The following is a 25,119-nucleotide window of genomic DNA, read 5'->3' as shown; positions in this document are numbered from 1 at the left end:
AGAGAGAGAGAGAGAGAGAGAGAGAGAGAGAGAGAGAGAGAGAGAGATATGCTTACGTTATTTTCGCAACTTCGTTGCTATGGACTTACTTATTGATGTCAACTTTGATCGAGCCGGAAAGCGGGATTTGCGAATTAACTCAATTACCACCTTTCAGTTGATTTCAAACAGTCAGCGCGAATTTGAAGCCATTTTCGGGTTTCGGGAGGCTGACACGTGCCTCGTACAGAGGTAAAGTTTCGAAAACTTGCCCCACCGTCAGTTAGTTGTACAAAGCTGCTAATTATAGTAATGGCTGTCAATACCGTCGGGTAATTATAGCACGGCGCCAGAGTTCCTCAATTAAGCAAAGCCGATGAAGTTTTTAATTTATTTTCTCGCGCCACACAAAAACTGACGGGTAAGTATAAAATAAAGGGTAAGCTAGGGTAAGTACCGACAAGCAAAGCGACCCTTCGAATAGGAAGGCGTGAAGGCGCAATTTCGGCCCCTCAACACTCGGCCCGACCACGAGGGGCCACAAAAAAACACAGTGCGCTTTATGATGCATGAACTTTTCATAAATTTTGGTTTGGACAGTTTCCCACCCACACCTCTCCCGAAGCGTTCGTTCCTCGGTGGTGTGGGTGCTTGTACTCCTCTTGTCTCTCCCGAAATGGCGATGTATGTACCTTCGGTCGTGTGCATTATTGGCTCATGTCTGCTCATGGCCAAAAAGATCCGCTCCTGGCCGTCCTGCTCGGCTGGAGTGGCTCTTGATGCGAAGCAAAAAAAAAAAAGAAAACAACAAACTCTACTACCGGTAATGTTTTATTCATGGCCCCGAAACTGGATAAAGAGCAGCAGCAAAAATAATAATAATGATCATAAACGAAAAACTCTCCTGTCAAAAACTGGGAAGCCTGAGAGAAAAAAGTTCACGTACTGGAAGCGTCCTGCAGACTTCACAAGTCATCCTGTTTGTTTTATGTCCCGGCACCCCGCACCCCGGGATGGTCTTTTCTTCGGCGGTCTCGTTCCCAGAAAACCCAAGACTTCCTGCCATTGTCGAACGGTGGCCACTTTTGGGCTGCGCTGACGACGCCGAAAACGAACGGTTTTTTTTTGTTTTGGTTTTCGCCATTGTCCGTGACGAAAGGATGATTTGCTGGCCTTTTTAGCGCTATCGGGGGTCAGGTTGGGTTGGGTAGTTCTTTTTTCGGGGTACAAAGTAACTCACTTAGATTTATGCTTTTATCGAAACCCTTCTCTATCACCGACGGCCGACGAGTTCGACGAGCGTTCGTCAAGCGAAACGAATTGGTCGTCATAGCGAACCGATATAAAATGTCACAACTTTCGCACAACAACGTAGCAAGTTAGTAGCGAACGGACCTCGTGATAGGGATTCATGGACCACCGAGCGGGACGCGGGGCCAACGATGTCACATTTGTGACGTTTCTACCCAAATGGAGTAGCTGTCTGGCGCAGTGGCGAACTTTGGCCGTCCTTCGCATTCGCGTGCTTTCTTTTTTCACCTCGAATGCTGCCTTCCGTTTGAATGCGCACCATGTCCATGCGCTTGCCGGTCGGATGCTTTCAGGGGAAATTATATTTTATTTGTAGTAATTTGCTGAAAGGATCACTAGGGTGATGTTTGCCTTGCACAAACGTTATTATCAGGTAACATGGGCTCTACCGACCGTACCCTTTTACCGAGGCGGGGGTCATCTTCAGCCTCAATACTGTCACGTGCAATAAAAAGCGGTAACACAATGGACAGGATTTCAGCCCCTGTTGGTCTATGAATTCATAGAAAATATGGCCCTGCTTTTAGAAAAGCTATTACGGAAAAAGATCTACCGGCTGCAACCCTTTGACCAGCGGGAGTTCCTGTTCACGGGCCGTTCTGCTCCATGGTTAATTTCTGACCCACCCAGTGAAAGTTTTATTTTTTTGCTCCCAGCAGAGAGCATAACTTTTGAGCCGATTTTGCATGTTAGTTTCGTAAACTAAATCATTATTAACAATGAACAATCGCAGATCGGTATTGTATTTTATCAATGCTCCGATAAAATGTTGATAGACAGTAGTGTTAGTTTCAGTAAAAAAAGAGTTGGCTTTTTTAATAACGTGACCTTCTTTCGAGTGACTGAGCGAACAAACTTCACAAACTGGTTCCCACCACCATCGTGGGTCCTAACTTTCGGCTACATCGTTGGGCATAATCATGTCGTAGAAGTAGCGAAAACATTCCGAGCATACTGTCGGCCAAGTCGAACTGTAACTACTATTTATAGGAGCAGTTATGCGGATAAAAAACGGACCAAAAAAGGCGTTCGGTGGCCGGGTCCTTTCAAAGATGCGCCTAATTATCCCACACTTGCAGATACCAGAAGACACCAGCAGTCGCCATTACGGGACGGAACGGCAGGGCAGCTGAATACGGTGGAAGATCTTTAACTTACTCCCAGTGGACAGAAAGTAGAGCGGAAGAAAAAAATGGAGTATCACGCCACGCCTCCCACAAGGAGAAGTTGATACCGAGAAAAACGGTGGCAGCAAAAATAACATTGAATCCAGCTCCTGGGGACCGGGCGGACACGGCTCAAGCTCACAACCCGGCCCGGCAAGACAAAGTTCCAACAATGATGATGGTGTCCAATTCATAGTTCACTTCCCTTTTCGGCGTAGCATAAGTAAGTGCGGCTGGGCGGCAGGAGCGACTGACGTAGGAGCATCCAGCTGGGCTGGATGGTAAAAATAGCGGTTGAAAAGTTTTGCCCCCACGCCCGGGGCAAGGTTCGGGAAGCTGACAGTGGTGGCGCCACGCGTGTTGTCTCCTTCGAGAGGGAAGCTGCAGGGCATAATATGCAGGAGGCCACTTCCGGGCACTGCAACAGCTGAGCAAACAGTCGTCCAACACAGCGGCGCAGGGTGTCGTTAATTACCGGAAAGCTTGAAAGGATGCCCGAGCGGCACCGTAAAGGATATTGGATAACAATACGCAGCGGAAGCGGGCCCCTGTAAGTGGAATCCTGGTACGATGTCTGGGACCGGGTGCACAATACATGAACGATCCCGCTGCAAGTGTCGGTCGGAGATGAGATTTACCTAAATTTTCTACCCAACAGGAAGCGATTCCACTTGAAACGGGATACCGGGAGTTTGGGCCGAAGTCAAACAACGGAATCGAGATAGGCAAGCTTGCGGGATACGGAACTGGGGTTTTGAGTTATGATACGTTCTTCGTTGCCCGGCACAGAAGCGGGGAACATTTCGTGCAGTTAATGGCCCCGACGGAGGCTTCTATAGTTTGTCCAAACTCCGATCACGACAACCGAAAGGATTTCGTAACTTTGATGAACTTCAGTGATCAACCAGTGAAGGTCGTTTTACCCTGCCAATTACCTTGGTTTGGTAGGTAATCTCAAGATCCGGTCTCGTATTTCAAGATCCGTGGCACGATCCACGAGGTCGAACCGAAACTGTGGTTGAGCGAAGCATGATTGGGTCTTCTTTGAAAAAGTACAAAACTTCACCACTAAGCCAAGATGTTTGGAGCATCAAAACGGAAAATGACGGAACATTTCATTAGAACAAGCGAAGTGGATAGGTTCAAAAGCGATGGAGATTATGTTGGCGTTGGCTCTGGAGCTTGAAGACCATCAGTTACACTTTGATTAATTTAACTTCCATAAAGAACAGGAAGCAAAAATCTTTTCCTTACATTGACCCTCGTATGTATATTAGGAGTTCTTCCGAATCGATATGGAGTAGAAACATGATTAGCATCAGCGGAGTTCGAAAAGAAGGATAAAAAAGATAATTCCTACCAATAAATGGAACCGATGGCGTGTCTTTCAATAACAGTCCTAAAATACGCTTCAGCATTCAGAAACTCTGGTTCGTGTTGTTTGAAGTCGAACATTTAGCACCGAAAGTAGGCCATCGTTAGCTTCGGATTAGAATAACAGTGGTAAAAAGCCGCGAAAGGATTGCATTCCTTGTTCCGTTGAATGACGAGTGTCTCTGTGGACACAAAAGACTCTCCGCATTATTCTTCGCCTGCACAAACGTAAAATGATTCAAATTTTGGGTCACCAAACGGGCGAAAAAAAAAGCATCGCAAAACCGTTCGGAATGCCATTGACAGGACACGGCGCTAAATGCGGGACTAATGTAGCAGCTGTTGATTGATTTTTTCCTGCCTGTCAATTTTGAGGCATCACGAGAAACCCGCCTGTTTTTCGAGGCGGGGTTTGTCGGTTGCACAATTCGCCGGCACAATTGCATTCGATGCAGCTCATCGATTGCAACCGTGCGCGGCGGAAAAATTGGGCGTTCGCGATGTATCGTAGCCCGCTCGATGGCGGGCGATTTTTTCCCTAACACCGGACGGCTAACTGCAGCATTTTCCATTTCCGCTGTCCGCGCAAAGGCGCACCCGAGCCGTTCCGGTGCCGACCGAGGCTGACGATCGGGCGCTGAGCAGGATGTGTCGCGTATGTCTGATCTACTGCTTTTATTTCAGCGGGGGCCTTACTTTTGGGCCGCGCGTGAAAAGCGGCCAATTCTGCATGCTGCAACATCGGTCACCATCGGCCGGGAACACGATAGGCCGGACGATAGGCATTGGAAATGAACATAGGCGGATGTGTAGCCGTTTGGTGGGCTCATTTTTTACGACCCACATCCGGCGCGGACGCCGGACGATGGAGTCCAGCAGACCAGCAATGAATTGTTCGAATTCCGAAAACGAGCCCCGCTCTGTGTTTGCCGGTTTCATGTTTGTTCGATCGTCGGCTGAACGCGCGAACCCAGCCGTTACTGGCCTCGTGGTGCGCTAAAGGGATGCCAACCATGCCGCCATGCTTGCCGCCCGTGTTTATCGGGTTTAGGTTGTGTTCCCTGCGTAGCATTTTTTACCTTGATTCCTAGTCCCTCCTGCAAAGCCAGAGCCAGCTAACGCCAGTGGCCGCCGCCCTAGGGCTTCACCGCAGGACACATGCATTGAACGAAGTATTGAATCATATAAGGGACCGCCACCGCCTCACGCAGTAGCCGCCGATGGTAGCGGATGCATTATCTATGGCCACTTTTCCATCCCCTTTGCATGATGGATGGGGTCACTGCGGCTTAAATATCGCTTCCGGGGCGAAGCCAAAAGGCGTGTGGGGGATTTTTTCCTTACTCACAACGGGCGGGTTTATGAGCAAAAACGGAAAACAAATCATAGTACGAATCACTTGCCTTTCGACCCGGTCTTGCTGGAAGAAGGTCCCGTAAAAACTGGTTCCGCTACTTTAATCAGGGTTTCAAAATCTACCTAAAATCAGGCGCGTATACACGTTCCTTTGTTGGATGTTTTAGTGAAACAGAAAACACTGAGGGTGCACTCCTTGCATTCCAGTGCATTTCAACGTACTAATTCTGTCAATTCTATCGTTGTACTTCTCGGTTGTCGATGAACTCTACCTCTGTCTGTCCAGTGCCATATTAACGAAAGAAAAAGTTTGTCACTTAGCATTAGGAAGTGCTTCGCTGTTTGCGGCATTCTTTCCTAATGCTTTTGAATGTTAATCGCAAAGCTGGAGATGATCCCACTTGCTCTGAAGCGATTCCAGAAACAGTTCAATTGAAGCCACTGCTTCATTCAGATACATTCCAGCGCAGCAAGCTGTGTATTTTCTTCAGAATTCTGCAAACATCAAATAATGATGGCCCTGCTTGATCCTTGGTGTTGTCGGAAACATCAATGTGAATTACGGAAGCACGAACGGAATTTCCGGTTTGCCAGTTTGTGACTCAGTTTTCGCGACTCCTTTCTGCACAAAAACCATAAGATGGCGACTACATTGTGTTGGTACCGCAGCGTTTTACCATGGAGCAACTTTCCATTTGGCGGAGCCATAAGCGGAAACGGCTATGATGCTGCGAGCGTAATCATCATCGCACGCTGCTGAACCCTGACATTCATAATTTCCGAAGCGCGCGGCAACGGCGACGGCCCTATTGAAGAGGATATGCAGAACGAACGCAACATTGCTCCCGGTTGGCTTGCACAATCTTTTGGATCGCTTTTTACTTATTCGGAACTTGGCCGGAAAACGGAAAACGTTCCGGGGAAACCATGCACCACCAACCGACCGCCACCGGCGGCCCCATTTTCACTCCCTCACTCACCGTTTTGTTGCCCAAATTTTTGACCCGACAGTTCAGATACGCGGTTTTGCCCAGCAGCGCCGTGACGTTCTTCGAAGCGGCCACATCGAAGTACGGTCCGACCCGGGCTTGCTCCGTCGGGAGGGCGGTCGTTTCCGCGTGGCCCAATTGCCGGCCATTGCTGGTGCCAGTTGTGGGGCTGCTGCCGCTGCTGCTAGTGGTGCTGGTACCGCTGCCGCCGGTTATGCTGCTGCTGCTGCCGGCGGCACTGCTACTAGTGCTACTACCACTACCACTACTGCTGCTGCTGCTGCTGCTGCTAGTTAGCAAGTTCGGTTGACTTGCGTTGCTGCTGTCTTTCGTTGATGTGGTTTGCTGCTGTTTTGGTACCGTCTCTCGTTGTGCTCCGTTCACTGCGCAAATCGGACAAGTAGAAAGAAAATCGTTAATGGAATGTGGATTTATCTCAACGTGTTGATGTTTTAATGCAAATCCTATATTTCATCACTTATTTTGCGTTGGATTACGCCCAAGTACGGGCGTAGATCTAGTTCATGTTGGTGGAGTTTTGTTATCATTGGCATAACCTTTATGCAATCTTGAACAAACGAATTGAGTGTCAGTAGATGATCATTTTGTGAAACGTTTATAAGGTGTGAGATTTTTTAATTTATACCTTTAAAGTTCGGTTCGAGCGTTCGTTCAATGTTTTCATATGTTCCATGTCAGAACGCTATGGCTACTAGTTCGGACGATGCTGCGTTGCAATGGCAATCAGCAGCCATTGGTAACTAGATCGTACCGTATTTTTAATTAAAATTTATTTTGATGTTGACCCGCTAATCTGTAGGTTAAGATGCTCGTTCCATTCCAAATTCAGCCATTCTTGGTAGTTGTGCCATTGGTAAGCTTTCGGCAAGCTAGCGACCAAAGAAAAGAGTCTTGTTCGATCCCCCCGTAGAGTTTACGTCTTCTTCGACTCTGCACCGACATTCTCCTTTGGTTGACGCCGAACCGGGCCAATAAATTTGCGATTTGCAAACGATTTTCGGAGCGATTCGGACGCAAAGTGCACTTCTCGCGAGAGCTCCCCATTGTTTGGTTGCATTCTTTTTTGCTTTTTTACCCCCAGTATAGGCAAGGAATTGAGGTTGAGGTTTCAAAAACTGTTACACAGACACACACAGACTGGCTGGTGTGCTGGGCAGTTTCGAACAAACGCGTAATTTGCTGATTTATGGTCCCGGTGCCGGTTCCTTTCGGCCATGTTTGGCCTACAGCCAAATGCACTTTGCATTGCGTGGAGGGGAAGTGAAACGTAATCACTTACCACCCCACCCGTCGGCCGGGATGTAAAGTGGGCGTCGGGATTGTAACATTTTTGGCAAAATTAATTTAGCAAAACGAAACGCATTCCGGTGGGCGCTCGGCAGAATGTGTGATCGATGGTCCGGGCCATCCTAGCGACCCACTTGGTGCATTCGAATGGCTGTAATTCGATTCCCCGTGAAGGGCTGAGGGCTGTGTGGTCGCTTGTAAATCGCGGCGCACCCAGCGCACTGTGTCGCGCCGTAGCCGTTACACGAGCAACGAGATCCGGTTCCGTGTCAATTTATTCCGATGCATCCGTTAATTAAAATGCACTTTGCCGGTGCTCGGTGTTGGCCCGTTGGCGAAATGGGTTACTGCCAACGGTGTCCCATGGTTTGTGGCGTGGAAACGATAGCTTAATCAAGGACCACCGTTCGGCAGTGGGTTTCGATTGATTTCATGCATTTTGAATAATTTCGTGCACGATGATCGAATTGTAAATAAATGATGCACGAAAATGCCACTGCATGCGCTGGAATTGCAGAATTAAGTGGACTTCAATGTTTGTTTTTTGTTTAACTGCTTGTTTCGTTTCAGATCAGCGATAATTCACAAACTGGCAAACTGGTGGAACAAACTGAAAGTCGCTCAACATGTTGAAAAACTATCATTTTTTAGGGTTAATTTGTTCATAAAAAAGCCTTAATGGTTTTTTCTCCAATGCTGATAATAACCAACGGACAACATGGTTAATCAAAGAAACAAGAACCATAGTTTTCATATTTATTATTTTATTATAAATAACAAGAGCAAAAGTAAATCTAAGGTGTCGAGTGTTAAAGCTGTGAAGCTGTGTTGTGTTAACACATTTGTTCCTGTTATTCCTATAATTGAAAGCTGCACTTCTTGACAAAAAATTGATCGTTATTATTAAAATTTTCCCCCATTTTGCCTGCCATCTGGATGCAATTTGATTTTGGCACTATTTTATAGCGTGACTTTTTCGTTGTTATTGATAACGTTCACCGTGCATTTCAAACGAACAGATGCAAATTAATTTTCCCTAATAATGGTTCAAGCAAATTCTGGCAACCTGCTCTTGAGGTCATCACAAGGAGCGAGTTTAATTGAACACCGGCCCGGGGGTAAAACCTGAGCTCTTTCACGCACACAAACTAACCAATCACTCACATCAATCTATTGCGCTCCGGAAGGCCTTTCGTACGGCACGGCACGATGCACAAAGTGCGAAAGCGTTTCCACTGATTAACAATTCATAATTAGAATTATCATTTGCTCGCCCGGTTTGCACCGTAAAACCTCTCGGCGCATTTCAATTTAAGCTAATTAGTGTTCCATAGTTGCGATCGCACTGCACAACACTCATTGTTGCTGCCGCTCCATCCGGTGATCTGTTGCCGGCCGATTGGGCCCGCTCAGCGCGAACGACTGACAGCCGCTCATTAGCAAATTCAAAGCATTTTTCTCACTTCTCACCACACCGGCACAGGAAGTGTTCGGAAAATTCATCAGATCGCGCCGCTTTTCACAGCCGGCCGGGGTCGGCCGCCGACAAATCTAGTGATTGAAATCACTTGATCGAAAATAATCTCCTCACCACCGCCGGGCCGGCATCCGTCAACCGTGCCGCCGCGGCCTTGGCGCCACCACAGCCGGGGCGAATGGAGGCATCATTAATCTAATTAAAAATCAATCAACCCAACAAAGGCGAAGGGTGTCCCGGGTGGGCCAAAACGGGCGGGCATGTTTTTGGCCGGCTGGTGGATTAGTATTAAAATTTAGGCCATCATTTCCCGGCCGTCGGAAAGGTCCGAAGGCAAAGCTTCGTACCGTCCGGAACCCGAACCCGCTGAAGGTTTATTTTTATACAAAACAACATGTTTTTGGGGTTTCCAGTAAAAAAAAACAAGAACGCTCAGCTTTGATTATGGAAATTCAATAAACTGTTTTAGCCGGTTTTTGGTGGAGTTTTCCCACGACCATGGATGCGCAGTGCGGAAGAGCTAATGCTCGGCGGTGGTTACGGAGCATCCAGCCTGAACCAGTCAACCTGAAGATTAATCGCCGAGTTCCCGGGAGCGAACGGAACGCGAAGAAGGCTCCAAAGGGATAATTCTGCCAGTCACTGTGTCATGCTAAAGTCACCCCGAGCTGGTTAACGGTTTATTGGTTAACAAATTTCTCCGGGACCTTTGTCGCAGACGCCCCCGATGACGGTGCCCGACAGCTGTGGGCGTTGAAAATGGGTCCCATTTTCTCACCACCGCTTCCCATAGCAGCAGGGACCTTGTTGGCCCTTCTGGCCACTGGCCCCTGGCTGGCCACAAAAACGCGAACGCAAACGAAACAAATGGGGCCCGGAAAAGGAGTGGTAAAAATGGGGCGACTGGTGGCGGAGCAAAGAAAAGTGTCATCCATCGTTTAGCGCACGGCCATCACGGGCCTCGAATGCGAGTCGGCCGGGTAAAGCGTGGTTCGTGGTGGTGCGCGGTATCGAAAATAAAACAAACTAATTTCCCTAATCCAATGGCATTCATTTTCGAGATGAATGGAGATTAAATAATTTATAGCCGGCTTCCTGTTTCCGCGGCCCGTCCGATTGCTGATTTTGGGTGGGCCGAACGGGGCGGTGCGAATGAACGCCAGGATGAAACCGGCGGGACGGCGTCCAGACATCCTTCGCTTCTTCGCGCACTTACTTAGGCGCGCTGATTAATGAAGTTTTTTTTGCGATGCCGGTCCTATCGAGGGGCCGAGATCATTCATAGGCCGTACGTCGGGTCGCGACGTCGCAATCGAGCGGTTTCGATGAAATTGATGGTACGGGCCACCCATCGGTGGCTCTGGCCAGGCCAGAAACTCGAATTGTGTGTCGAAAGCTCATTTGTTACGTGCGGGGTGCGTGAGCATTGACGAAACTGAGAATGACGCTCCGAACGATTTCGGTTTCGGCTTTCGAGGCAAATTTCTAGTTTTTTTTCTCAATTGTCCACAATGGAGACGCATGGTGGCTGCTAGCCGGATGACGAATACAGTGAAGTGAGTGTTGGAAGAAAAAATTCGAAATCGTATTAGACTGAATGCTGTTCGAATTCCGGGCGGACTAACATTACCATAACTCTTACTCTTCTGCTGCGGGTTCAATGATGATGATGGGAAATGAAATTTTATTTGAAAAGAAACCAAAAAAATCCGAACTTTATTTTATGTGACATTTTCCACAACAATTTGTGCAATAAAACAGTACTTAGCCCTTCAATTATGTTAATGTGACACACTATTTCAAAGCATCATTCAGTACAATTCAGTTAAATTTTGTTTGCGTTTTCCACAGTCCCCCAAACTGAATTATCGCGATCGCTTGAAATGACCACTGAACGCAAAGAGTAAGTCATCGTCCATCGTCGAATGAGTAAGCGCTTTTAGCAGTGCATGTCCCAAGCGATGACCAATTAATGTGAATGGCCGACATACATTATGTAGACGACAGTGCCGAACAAAACGCGAACTCCCGCGAACGTTGGCGCTAATACAACAGCAACATCATCGGTTTATCGTCATCGTCAGCGGGAGTGTGTGTCAGTTTGGTTGCATTTTATTTTAATTAGAACGTTGATGATGCTTCGATGAAACTTCGCTCTCCGAGCGAAAGGCGAACGGCCAGCGACATCGCCTCCCGGCGCCAACGCATCATGGTCACAATAGTGCATTTTATGGACACCGCATTGTTGGTGGTGGTGGAACCGCAGCTGCTTATGAATGCGGTATTAGCGAAGCCCTCCTCCTAATGGTGGCCACCGAGCCAGTGCCGAAGTTGCTCACTTCGAGATGCTGCGCCACGTTCCATTGCGTTGAATATTTATAAGCTCGCAAGAGCTCTCCTCGAAGAAGGTGGCGGTCTGTCCTCTCTCCGGTGTCCCTGTGTGGTCTATGGGGTGTGTTTGCGTGACAATGTTTTTTGATAGTTGTGTCCTTTTTGCCCCGTTATGTTGGCCTCCCGCAGTGACCATAATCGTACGAAGCAGTGTGTGCGAAAGGCACGGTACGCGCTGATAGGAATTGACAGATCCAATTAATTTAAACATCCCCTCTGTTTAATATTTGATTGAATTAATTTCGTCCTCTGCCGTTGGTTTCGCTCGGTACGGCTTATTACGTCGGCATTTTGGCGTAACGGTCACGTCGAGCAAAAAAAAGCAATGAAGCTTGATGTTAGGGTGACATTGTGGCAGAGGCAAAGAAATTCATTGGCCGAGCGAGAGAACAGCATTGTGGCATTAGGCGGGCCCATCGTGAAACTCTCGGAGGAAATCTGTTGGCCGGTGCCGGTTCCGCTTGACCGGTGGTAATATTCGGACCCGGCCCGGCGCAACATAACATTTTACCCTCACACTCCACCCGAGGGGTCTCCTGGGTGGCGTGGGTGTTTCGGTATGCCACGATTAAATCCCACGCTGGGACCAGTTAATGGGCGTTGTTTCGCAGACGAGAAAACACAAATAAATAACTTAAACCACGCAGGCATACGTGTCGAGGCAACAGTGTTTGCCCGGTCGAGTCGGTTACATCAAGGAGCGAAGCTTAGATTTTTTGCCCCAGATTTGTACGAGTTTCTGCAACTCGCCAAGATTGACCGTTTAAGATGGATGGAAATGAAGTTCGCCAACTCCGAACTGCTGCAGGCTAATAGAGATGGAAAGCTATCGATTAGTCAATCAAGCCTCGTCTATCAAGCCGTCGCCAGCTCGATGAGGAAATGGATGAAATTCCGGCGACATAGCTGTTTCCTCTCTCCCTCGTACCGACCATTTTGTCGGAAGGTCGGGCTAGCTTCGTTCAGTCGTACGCTGTTGTCTTTGACGAAATTTCAAATTTTCAACATTTGTTTGCGTCAACTGGCGACATTTAGTTGCTGTGCTTCGCACAATGCCCCTTTCAAACGGGTACGAACGAACGGAAAAGTCAGAAAGAGTGGGCTTTCGGTATTTTATCAGTCGCAAATGTAGGTCAATTTGTGTCGAACGGGAACACGGCCGATGGGGAAGAAACGCTCGGGGAAATCCGATTGGCGTCGGATGAGTGAGAAAGTAGCACGCCGGAAACGAAATAATACATTTCGGGGGTAATTTGATCTTTGTTAAAGGCGGGCTACTCCACGAGGAGAAGGCGCCTTTAAAGATAGCATCGATGTGTTTTGTCCTGTCCTGGAAAGGGCATTCAGTTCAAATTTCTTCAAACTTTTTCACAAACCAAATGATGGTATCTCTAGATTGTACGATAATAAAATGTTATAAAAGTTGCGATTGCCTACATTTAGGCGCATTTTAATTAGCAAAAAAACCAAATAAAATCGGGTTTCTGTATGTGTTACTTATCCATTAACTAGAGACGCTGTGTAGGCTTTTAATTATTGATCTCTATTTGGAGTTTCTGTTTTGAATCGACCCAATGTCTTACGTTAAAAATGTACCAAATAAATTACCTCCATGACAATCAGTCAAATGTCAGTTGTTTCATCACAGTAAGCCGTGCGGCTTAATGTAATAATGAGCCTTATAAAGCCTAATGATTGCTCGATAGAAGCTCGACTCAATATACTAATATAACTTCATTTTTAGATCATACTTTTCCTGGAAAACGGACGACTAAGCATTGGCAGGCTACCAAACTGTCCTTGTAAGCTGAAGACGAACAATATCGTTGTTCATCGTGCAGCTATATTACCATACTTTGTTCAAGGGAAAATCCACAATCATAAAAAATATGATAATAGGGACGGCGCCGTTGAGCTGGAGGCGAATGTGTAACTGAGGGGGCTATGCGAGTGCACCCGGCCAACTGCACCGTCGTTAGATTGGCGATTCCGATTCAAACTCCTTCGGATCCATCCCTGCCGGGAGGACCCCGGGCCCTGGTACAGAGACCGATCCAGGGCCGATCAAATCCGAACACAATTCCCAACACAAATTACAATCAATAAAATCCAAAACCAAACCCGTGTCCATGATGAGCCTTCTCCAGACTGGAGTGCCCCCTTGTCTTACACCCGCACCGAGCTGAAGAGATTGGGTGGATCTGTGCCAAACTGGAACCGGGCAATCCGGCCGTGGCTAGGCGGGGAGGGAACCAGATGAAGCAATTGCGAGGGGGAGGAGGGTGACCGAAAGGAACCTCTTTGTCCCCGTGTATTTATTCATGGAGGGCGGTGGACGTGTGGGCGAGTGCGAATTTGCAAAGCTCGCATTTCATGTCAGTATGTGTGCTTGTGGATAGCTCATACACATTCAAATATGGTAAGTAAACACGAGAATCATAAAAGAAAACGATACGCTTTCGGTCCCCGCCAGTGCCACCCCCGCACCACGGGAAAGGGTTTTTTGTGCCGGGCTCGCTTTGTGCGCGCGTGTGTGCATGACCAACCTCTTGGTTTGGAATTAATGTTACACGCAGCGCAGCGGGAACAGAAACAGGGCCTGGGAACATGAGGGCTAAGCACTTGCCCCGTTTTGGTCCCACTCCACCTGGAAGTCAAAAGAAAACAGACCACTGCTGGCCCTCCTGGCCGCACCGTTCCGCACCGCAGATATCCGCAGCCAAGTGAAAACCCATTTTCCGGGGATCCCGTCCGGAGGCGGCACTGAATGTGACAGAAGATGTTTGCCGTGTGTTCCCCTGCGCTCGCAGCAGCAGAACTTTGAAGCGCAAATTCAAATATGTTTTCCATCGTCGTCCGCTTTTCGGCGAAGGGGCAGGGGTGGAGTGTGGGAGGACATTCGAGCCGAAGCGGACCGGCCGACCGCTGCCATTAAATCGCTTCGTTCGACCTTTAAAAGTCGAGAAAGCAGGCAGATCTGGAAGCGACGACCTCCGGAGGACGACTTCGTCGTGTTTGTGCTCGAGGACGACACCACCAGCACCTGCCGGCGGCGTCCCGAAACAGGTGTTTGACGGAACGATGCGGAGGAGGATTATATTTGCTTCATTATATTCAATAAATAAATCTCTGGCCCACTTTTTGGTCACCTTGCGGAAGCTCGGTGGGATGGCCGGGAAGTCCGTAGTTGGAGTTCCCGAAGTCAGGTCTGCAATGAGAACACCGAAAGTATAGGGAGAGACGAACTTTGAGTGCGTCCTCTCACCACACCGGGCGAGGGCGAGGTCTTTTTCCGAGCGCAGCGTGTGAGTGGCGAAGATTAATGGTTGAACCTGGCCAGAGTTGTCGTAAAACAGTGTGGTGCGCACAATTTCCATTTGCTTCACCTCATGCCCAGGCAGCTGGTTCGATCTGTAGCGCCGTGTGAATCTATGGACGGTACGTGCAGGAAGTGAGTAGTTCCTCGGACGTGCTCGGCCCAAATCTCGGCCCAAAGAACGACGGGACCCGGGACCGGTTGACCCACTGACCGGTTCTGCCAACACCTGCAACCGTTCCCGGGGGTCCATGGCCACTCGGCACGCTCCTCCGTGGCTTGTAGTTCGGTTGTACGTTTTCGGTATCTTGGTTAAAATCTTTGCCCAGTGTTGGGTGCTGCTGGTCGATGTCGGATAAGAGGTCGTCATAAATACGTCAGACGTTCCCCGGGCTGTGACCTGTACCCGGTTTCGGGCCTTTGCGGATGCGCTCTAGCAGAAAGGCAGGCGATAGAGGACACAACTGGCGTACTGAGCTCAGCTCGGGAAAGGACATTAAGCCGAGAGCACGCCATTGCGAACCCCGGTTGGAACCCGGAAATGCAGATTTTTTGCAGACGTCCCGAACATTTACAGCCATCTGTTTGTAGCTTGGGTTGGGTGGCAAAAGTGCGCCGTGCATAAAGCAGAACCGTAATTTATTTCGTGCACTCATTTAAAATTAAATCCCATTCGTTGTCATTACCAGGTCTGCGGTTTGTTGGCTCGTCGTCCCCGTGTGGGTCTTCCTGTGCGCTTTCGTACGTTGTTCACTTTTGGATTACCGTTTTTCAAGGCTATGATTTAAATCCAACTGCACGGATTCGTCCGGCCGGAGCTGATGTCGAGTTGACCACCCGACCCGTGGCAGCTGTTATTGATTGGAGCACTCTCTTGGGAGCATCCTTTTGCGATTCGCATATGTTTCGCAAATTATTCATTCAACATGCGGCTGAGGCCGTAGTCAGCAGACGATGTGAAAAGTGACTGAATGAGAAGTAATGGCGGAACATACGCATGCATTAGGCAAATCGTACACACACTAGTCCAGGTTGTCCTAACCCGCATCTGAAAGCGATGGAAGGGAATCAGAACCACTTGGCAGAAGTGCCCGTCTACCATCTACGAGATTGCCTTGGGGCTGTGTTTAAATCGAAAAACACTCGGCAGCTGGAGTATCGCAGGACAGGCATAAATGGAACGCGTGAATGGGTTCGGCCCCCATCGAGGCAGTAATTTAAAACAGTCCCAAGTACCGCCGGATGTTGCTGAAATCCGAGCCGAGTCTTTCAATCAGCAGCTGTAAACCAAACTTTGGGTTGATTTTTTTGCGCTTCATCAGCGCAAAGCTGCACTCTGCGGCATCGTCCCATGCCGGGCCTACCTCGCCTTCGGTCCCCCCTTCACCGCTCCCGAGCAAACACAAAGCCCCCTCGATTCAGCAAAACGGTCTCCTATCGCGTGCAGATCGCAACCAAGCGAAATGGCGAAACGTGTCGCAAGCCTCCGCGAAAATCAACAATCCCGGCAAACGGTTGGCGTCCCCGAAAACGGGCCTCCCGACTCGGACCGGGACTCGGGGCCGGGTTGTGGACTATTTGCGATCGCTTCTGGACACCCGCCCGCCCGCCTGCTGCCCGTTTGTTTATTTCACCATCTGTGGCGCTGTGACGGTAGGCAAGTTCCCTGCGATTCGGCGCTAAGCCTGGCTTAAGTAGCACTAACACAGCTTTTCCCAGCCAAAAAAGAGGTACCTAAAAACGGAACCGAACGGACAAAAAAAAAAAGGAAGGGAAATCTTCCCGGGCGCACCGTCACGCCCCGAGGGCCGACTCCAGAACGATAGCGGTTATCGTTTTCGGAACGCCGCGCAAAGGAGAAGCATTCGTCGGAGGCGACGACACTTACGGGGTGACGCCATCTTTACTACTATCACGTCCGCTGGCTCCGTGAGGCAGCGGTCGGTAAGCAAATCGGCGCTCCAATTTTCCCACGGCAAGGTGGGTCCTCGCGTCCTCCTCGGGTCTGCGTTTCCGCTGGAGCCGCCGACTGGTCCGACGGGTTTGAAATAGGCCAAACAAACAAGCAAACGGCAAACGAAATTGGTCCAGGTTTGCCGAAGGACTTCCCGCTAGGTTGCAGAAGTTCCAGAACGCGGGCCATGAGATACAAGCAGCTCTGATGGAGCACACAGCCCCGGGGCCCCTCTGGACGTGGTGTGGAATTTTAAATGACTTTCTTGCGATTTTTGAACGGATCCTTGTTTGTACCCGGGTGCGATAGGTTTTTGACGGTTTCTGTTTCTTTTGCGAACGTTTGCAGGCTTTCTCATGAAGCGATGCAATCAATGTGAAAATGCAACGAAATGGTGAAATAAGTGAGCTTTAATGAATGTACATTCGAAGTGTACACGTAGATGAATTGCAGATAATTGACTAAAGTTGCAATGCTGGTGGATGATTCGTTGTGAGCTATCGGTGCTTCAATCGTGTTTCACTATATGGCTTACCAGCGCGCCATGTCTTGACGGTTATTCGCTGGAATCATAATTTTGAAATAAGCTTCTAAGCCATTGTTTTCAAATTATGATTATGGGTTGGGTCTCTTACGTTTTGATCACACATAATCACTCGATTGGTACAAATTTAAATTTAAAAACTTGAACAAATTTTGACAGTCAAATTAGGAGTTTGGAATTTTTTCATTCAAAGTTGATGTAATAAAAAAATAGACAAACTTGATAAACATGAATATTTCTAAATAATTTTAACGGTTGTTATGGGAAAGGAAACTCCCAGAAGTTGCGTTGGATTAAATGTAAAAGTGGCAATTTAGAGTAGATAAAATATTATGCTGGGTAATGTGTCCCACCAGATTGCTTTTTAAAAAAGATCTTTTTAAATGAGTTTATTTTCCTGACAAAACTGAACAAACGTTGGCTGAACATGGTTAGTTTTCCTTAGGCAACTATTTGCTTTCATCAATTAAGCTTAGCTCGCGCGTACTGCTCGAAAAGGGGGAACTCACTCTGGATGCTGTGCCGATGTGTGCCTTTTTCTTTCATCAGCATTTCAACCAACTAGAACTGTTGGTCGTTTTAATTTTACGTGGTATTATAGTCTTAAACATTTAAATGAACATTTTCCCCTCCACGCTGGAAAACCCCCTGTTCCATCGGCACCGGGAACGGATAATGCACCGGTTCGTCCTGCGTGAGCACCGGCAGGCCGTCGGGCAGATAAATCCGTGCCATTTAGCGTGGAATTATGGTCCCTGGGTCCGGTGTCCTCCGGCGTTGTAGAGTGTAGAGCACCCGAAACTCGAACGAGAAATTCGCCAACCAAACCGAATAACTTGCCACTTGCCGGTTTGTTGGCTCTTTTTTCTCCTTCTGTGTGGGTCCCTCTCACGCCTTCTCTTTCTCTCTATCTCTCTGTACACTCTACTGAAGGCGAGCTAAAGAGCAAAGTCAGGGGGTCCACCGGGTCGGGCTTTTGTAAAGTCGCCCGCTGTAACTAGTAATGAAAACCCTGACCGAAAACCGCTGACTGGTCGCCAACTCCTGACCGGAGCGGACAGGACCGGAGAGCCACGCACGACTCCCAACTCCTGCCACGACCCACCGAGTGGAGCATAAAAATTATATGCATCACAAAGCGCTTCTTCATTTCGGTTCTGGCTTTGTAAACGGAGAGTCTCCTCGGCCGGGGAGCCGCACGTTCATCAAACGCCGCGTAGTAGTGCTCCGGCCACCTCCGGCGGCCATTTTGGTTGCCCTCGCCTTACTGCAGGTGGGCGAGTGGTTTACAGAGTCCCGTTAATAAAATGCTTGCGCTACTTAATGCCCACCCGTCTCGAATGGGGCTGACACCGGCGGGCGGACCCAACCTGCAATGGCGATGCAGTGGTGGAGCATAAAAAGGCCACCTACTGGATGGTGAAGGTGCACTTAGCATTTGAATTGTCTCTGTTGCAGTTTTGTTTTCTTTCTGGCTCCGGTCCGGACGCCAGACGGCGATGGTGTTGGCTGCCACCGTGCACAATAGAGGCTACAATTGTTCGTTCGAGGGAGAGCCCACTCTTGATCCCCTAAGTTGACTGTCATGGCCGTTCAGGAGCTGGTCGGGCAAGCCCAGACCGAACCCAGCAGCATCGGGAGTACATAACGCGACCGAGGCAACACGCAGCAAAACCAGAGAAAGCACTTTACCGAAATTGCCGCCACTGAAATAAACGGTTTTTCTTTGCATGTTGAGGCAACACCGAAAGCTCGTTTGATCCAGACAGTTGGCCACTCCGGGACCTCCGCCAGGGCGCTTTTCCATGCTCCGGAATGGCTTCCGCTTCCGATAATCAGCTTCCGGCTGGCTGTGTCATTACTTCTGGTAATGCAGTTCACTCACCGTGCCGCAGCGACGCACATCAAGACGATGTACGGATTGGCAAATGTCAGCGAATGCGAGTTCTATGTTGTCCTGCCAGGAGCGATATGTGAGCGCATTTGGCATCAGCCATCCCGATCTTCGCGCATATCTGATGGAACCGCTCGGTTCCGCAATCCTTCGAGCCCCAGACGACGCGGCCGGAAGTCAACGGAAGAACGCCTTTTTTCTGCTCGAACGAACGGAATGAATCTTGGCAGCGTGAGTCTCGTCTCCGGCAGCTGCCCGTCAGGTGACCTCTGACGCCGGCACTTGCCGATCGGACCACAAGGCCCATCCTGCCGTCTAACTGCCGACCAATTTAAGGACCATATTATGACACTTTTTCTGCCATTTTTTCCTCGACGCTTCCGTTTGGCCTGCGCTTCCGCTCGTTGAGGCCGTGTCTGTCCGTGCGTTCCGCGCTGCTCCAGACAGACACAAGTGGCCGTCCTTTAACCGTGCTGCTGATAAACTTTTCTCCAAAAGCTTGCCGAGCGACGGGAACAGTGTTCCCAACTCTGGCGCACTCAAGCGTTCTCAAGCTCTACGGAAGACAGCGAGCCTCTTATCGCACTGGACTGCCTGTCCCTAAGTGTTTCGCTTTTTTCCGTGAAGTGTTTCTCCGTTTACCGAGCGGCCTTTCAGCGTGGGGGGGTGCGGTCCGATGGCTGGTAGGCAAGCGGATGAGTAGACGCAAATGTACTGTGAAGCGCGCTGGGAATGCTGCATCGAAGTGGAAAATTCCGGCCCGGCCCGGCCCGGCGACAGTGTTCTTTTCGAATGGTTGCGGTTTATTTGGGTATTGGTTTGTTTTGTTTTATTGTTCGCATTCGCACAATTCGTTTTGCCATATTGATGGTCGATGTAAGTGATGCAAAACAAAGCAGTAACTTCAATTCATTTTGTTTCCATTTTTATGGAACGCAATTTCAGGTCATTCAATACATTTTCGAACCATTTCGAGAACCTGTTCTGATGTGAGTAAGTGATATTTTTTCGGCGATTTGTGATGGGCAAACAACTGGAACAATCAAACTGGATTCCTATCTGGAGACCTTGAGTTTCTTGGGGTTCTTCAATAAATTTTGAGTTGATCGATCAATAAATTCCAAAGTTTCGCCGATTCCGTGCCTCAAATTCATATCATTTAGTGTTCATGGGGTTAAGGTCTGCAACAAGGTTAAGTGTCTTTGGGGCGCATAATGGTTTCTTGGTTAGTTAGTTTCTGATTGCTATTGTCTTCATTTTTTCTATGATTTCTATGGCTAACATTTTTATTGACCCGCATCGGATTACTAATTCCAATTACTCATTACTCACGATCACCACTTCATGTAGTCATTGCCGATAAGTTAACGCCACAACCACTTCGTCATCTCACCACGCATATCGTCGACCTCACCACATTATCAACGCATAATCACGCCAAAGATTTAATCTAATTATTTTTTACTCTTTTCATTGTATTTCCCTAATTACTATTTTAAACTATAAATAAACGAAATGAAAATAAAAGGATCATAAAATGGACTAACAACATATTAAATCATTAATTGTTTACAAATTTTCTTTATAGATGTGACTCGATTAACAGCGACTTCTGCTTCGACTGCTCATAAAAATGACGACAATAGAAATCAGAAACAAGCGGCAAAAGGACTTGCACTAAAAGTATTCCGATTCGACAGGAGTAACGAATGTAATTGGCCGAGCAAGCAGACAAGCCTGTCATGTCATCATCAAGCATCACGTCACTTGACATTATTATTCGTCGAAGCTTTAAATCAGAGAAGATCTCAAAGTCCCCGCACCAACTTCTAGCGCGAATCAGTGCAACTCTGTACTCGGGAGTACCAAAAGGCAGGCAATAGCCGAAAAAGTGAGCTTGGTGTATGTTTAGCCGTCGAAATGGCGAGTAAATATTGGACTCAAACAATCGACCCGGAGTAGACCAACAAACGGCACCATAAAGTCACTGGCCGACTTAAAACAAACACACCCGGGCGAATCCTAACATAGGGTGAGTAATTATCCGGCGGCATCTCGCCAATCCGTGCCTTATTTAAATTGAACTCATTAATCGGCAGGCCGGGCACCGGGAAGGTGGTGGCCCATTTTTGCCCGCTCATATGCAAAACAAACGCTCCATCGCTCCGCTCCAGGACGGGGCGCGATGTTTGCTTTGCTGGTCCCGGCAAACCGGTAAACAAATCGTCGGCCGTCGGAAATTGAATTATATCTCTCGATGGCGACGGCGGACGGTGGCGGCATGGGCGCGGTAATCAGATTTCGGCACACCCCGTCTGGGGAGTGATGAACGTTTGATGAAAGATTGATAAGATTTGATTAGATGACATTTAGTTGTTTCGGACCAACGCCACCGGTTATGGACCGGAAAGGTTATGGATTCCGGCCTCGCCAAGGTGAGGATGTGACCTTTCGCTAACGAAGTCGCAGCCGGGGCAGGCCGGTACAGCCTCACCTGCAATGAATATTTGATGTCCTAATCAGTATCCTTAGCACGTTCCCGGCCCCGGTGTCGTTCTGACCCGAGGCCCTTTCTGGGTAGCGATTTAAAGAGAGTGCGTCGACGGGACGCGAACTATTAAATAAACAGATCACTCGCCGGTGTCCGAGGCAAACGGTTTTGACCCCTTCGCCGGGGTTCATCCCCGCATTAATGAGTCATGGAGAATGGAAATTTCATTTTCATCCAATTTTACAGCGGCCTCGGCCTGCAAACATGCAAACATGGCGCTTCCTATCGGTCCCCCGAAAAGTGACCGCTCGGTGATCCGGTGTGTGGCACCGGGCCACAGCTGCCACAGTCCGTCCGTCGGGGTTCCGGCAGTGAGGCGGCGAGGAAAACAAATGAAAAGCACTACATCAAATGAACATTTATTCCGTTCGGTTGGGCGGAAAATTGGCACACAAAATTAAATTGAGTAAAAATGAGTTATGGACTGTGTGGTTCATTTATTGTCAATTAAAATCTCGCACCGGCACCACTGCGGGCCCAGCCAGCGTGCCGTCAGTGGTTTTGCTTTCCCGGAGCGCTTTAAAGCGGTCGGGACGTGTCACATCCACACATGGCCGGCCGGCCGTGCCCTTCCGGGAGTTTTCAGCAACATAGAAGCACGTGTCCGGCCGCTGGTTTATCAATTGTAATTTATTCCAATTGTGGGACCGCTCTGCCTTCATTCGCGTGCCATCGGTTCCTGTTGGCGAATATTTATGTCCTGTCCCGAAAGTCTGTTACGATCGCTGCGCGTTGCATCATGCATGGCCGGGCACCGGGGGGACAAGCCAGATAAAAAAACGAAAAACACCGGGAAATAAATTGAACCCAAAATGCATTATTACAGCGCGCGCTCCGGCAGCATTTGGAGTGAAGGTTTCCAATTATGCCTTTGTGACTCCGTCGAGCGCTTCGGTTCGGCGCATAAAAGGTTGATTTATGCTGTGATCCGTAACGCTTTACTTAGCGATTTTGAAAATGCGCTACCCAGTAGCTAATTTTGAGTTTTGGACTTTGAAATGCTGGGCATTCCCTGGAGGAGCCCTTTCAGGTGCCCTACTACAAAGTTGCGTTCCAGACGTAGATAAAAAAAAAAAACATTGAGTGGTACTTAATAGTGGACCGTCCGGTGCGAAGTGTCAGGTGTTGTGTGAATAACATCCCAGTGCCCGCGGTCATCCTTAACTAACGACCAATTATTGCTGGCCAGTGGACTGCGAAAGCGCATTCTTGCAGCGTGAATCCAATTATCCGCGAACCACTCGCGAACCATCCTCGAGATCCGGTCCTCGAGCTCGATCGATCTGTTCCGATAATGGCTCAATTAACGCTCCGGCCACGCTTTAGCTCCGTTGTCATGTGTGTCCTTAACACGTGTCCAACAACGGCCGTTCCTCTCGGGCCGACGGTTGGGTTTAATTTTGCCCATTATTACACACATTTCTCCCCGACTCGTGCGTTATGACACTTTGCTGCACGCTTTGGAATGCGCTACGCCATCGATACGCCATCGATCGTAAGGTTGCCAGGTTTCCATTCGCGTGTCTGTGCGTTTCCCTCACTTTTCGTCCCTCCGATCCATTTCTGCGGCACTTTCTGGCTGGGCAGTCTTTTGGGCAGGAATTCATAATTACACGATCCCGGCGCACTGGCAGCGTTTGCGTCATCGTGACATTTTTTCACCATACCTCCTGCTGGGCTATCATTTTCATCTTTGACCGTCACCTGAGCTGCGACCGATCTGTGGCGCAATTTCGGACCCACCGGGGCGGACCTGCGTGGAAGGCGGGTTTCGTCTTCCGGTCTGGCATTTCAATTATGTCACATGAACTTTCGCCGCCGGTAGCTTTATGACTCTATCGACCGACCGGCATATCGACGTGGATGGCAGCTTCGGGGTCGTAAAACTGAATGTAATGACTATGGCGGGCCCGTTTGCTGTGACCCGCCCGACCGATCCCGGGGTGTCCAGTTGAAGAGGTGAGCCATAGACCCGAGGGTCCTTTCTATTGCTTCCGGGGGGTGTTTTGGTTCTTTTTGGTGCCCGCGGGCAACCCGAGCGGCGTGTTAATGGTTCGCTTTTTCCCTAATGGCTGGCAGCTGGCAGCTGTAAACCTGGGGCCACTTACAGTGGCCAACTAATGTCGTTCATAATGCCCGGTGACCGCCACCACGGTAGTTTTGTATAGTAACCACCCGGGGCGGAGGGAGGCCCACCGGATCATTAAGCGGCGGTTATTAGTCGGCTGGGGTCGGGCCCAATTTCGAACAGTTCGGGTTTGGGCCATTCAATTAGTCGACCATCTCGAAACCGATTTTTAATATAGTGATTATTTGTGGGCATCGAGCTCGGGTCTGCTCCTGATGAGCCCGGGAAGCAACCGGTGGTCGGGACGATAGCCCTTTCAACAGCCGCCCCAACCGAGATCGCATCGCCACTGGAACAAATCATGCAATGAGCATAAATCGAGCCCCTTGTTATTGTTATTAACGCCAGATTTGCCATTTCCACTGCAATGGATCCACATTAGGCGGTCTGCATAGTGGGTGCTGGAGTGTCCATCAGGGCCGTCGTCCATAAATCGACTTAATCGACCAACTGGACCATACTCGGCCCGGGTGACTATCGTAAATCTGCCCCGCCTAGGAGGTATGTCTTGCGATATTTTATGTCATCGACTCGGCACGGGCCCACCTTCGGGATTTGGCCACCGCGGATGGCCTCGAAGACATTTCGGGTCGGTTGGCCGGTATTTGTTATTGTGTGCCCGCCCCCCTGGCCAAAAGGATTAACATGGCGTCTCACCTGCACCGTCGCGTTGGGTTCTAGTTTTGTTCCCAGAGGCAGTGCAACGACGGTAAAGAATGGTGCTTCCGAGGCGCTTCTCAAGCCGCTTCACTTCGCCAGCGTTGGCTTCCGGGTTTTTGGGTGCGGTTGCCCGGTTCCGGTAGTGCACATAAATCACCCGGGTCCCCGGAATCCGGATGTAGGATATTCGCCCTCCCCGGGGTGGGTGCTTCGCGTCCGTCCGCCCAGACCACCCGGTCCGCCCATCGGGCCCCTATGCCACTTTTCTTCGACGGAAGTGCGCTGCAAAAGTTTTTATTCCACGATTGTGTCCTCCCGTTTTTCTTCTCGTTTGAACATTAACACCACGGGCGGCACCGGTCGCACCGGATTATGTGGCTTTCTCGCCCTGTGGCTATTGTTTCGCCCACGGTTCGCGTAGTTGTTGGAAAAAGTGGAAAAATCCGGCTGCCACTGAACGTAAATGGTTGGGAAGCGAGAAGACGCTGAACTGGCTACAATTCGAGTTTCACATTCGGTACATTGGGTCACGAATTTCAACAAACAACTCACGGTAACCGAGCGCATCAAACCTTATGCTTTTCGTTCCCCCCTTGGCTTACCGAGCAACCGATGGAATGTGCGAGGCAGCAGAAGAAGCCATTTGTTGCACTCCGAGGCGGGCCATCATTGTGACTTCGCTTTCCGGCTGATACGAAGCAGATGATAAAAGCATTGACAT

The 25,119-nt window shown here is 49.2% G+C and overlaps 1 protein-coding gene across 1 annotated transcript in view; it reads right to left on the bottom strand.

The window, feature by feature from the left end:
• The window catches only part of LOC131207251 (uncharacterized), a 71,065-nt gene that overhangs the window by 24,684 nt on the left and 21,262 nt on the right, over positions 1 to 25,119 (bottom strand). Inside the window, exon 2 of the mRNA XM_058199860.1 lies at positions 6,167 to 6,558. Coding sequence (XP_058055843.1) covers positions 6,167 to 6,558 — 392 coding nt within the window. The remainder of the gene's footprint in view (positions 1 to 6,166; positions 6,559 to 25,119) is intronic.

Source organism: Anopheles bellator, chromosome 2 (assembly GCF_943735745.2).
Source record: "Anopheles bellator chromosome 2, idAnoBellAS_SP24_06.2, whole genome shotgun sequence".
Taxonomy (NCBI): domain Eukaryota; kingdom Metazoa; phylum Arthropoda; class Insecta; order Diptera; family Culicidae; genus Anopheles; species Anopheles bellator.
The sequence above is the reverse complement of the archived record's forward strand: the minus strand, read 5'-3'. Positions and strand labels throughout refer to the sequence as shown.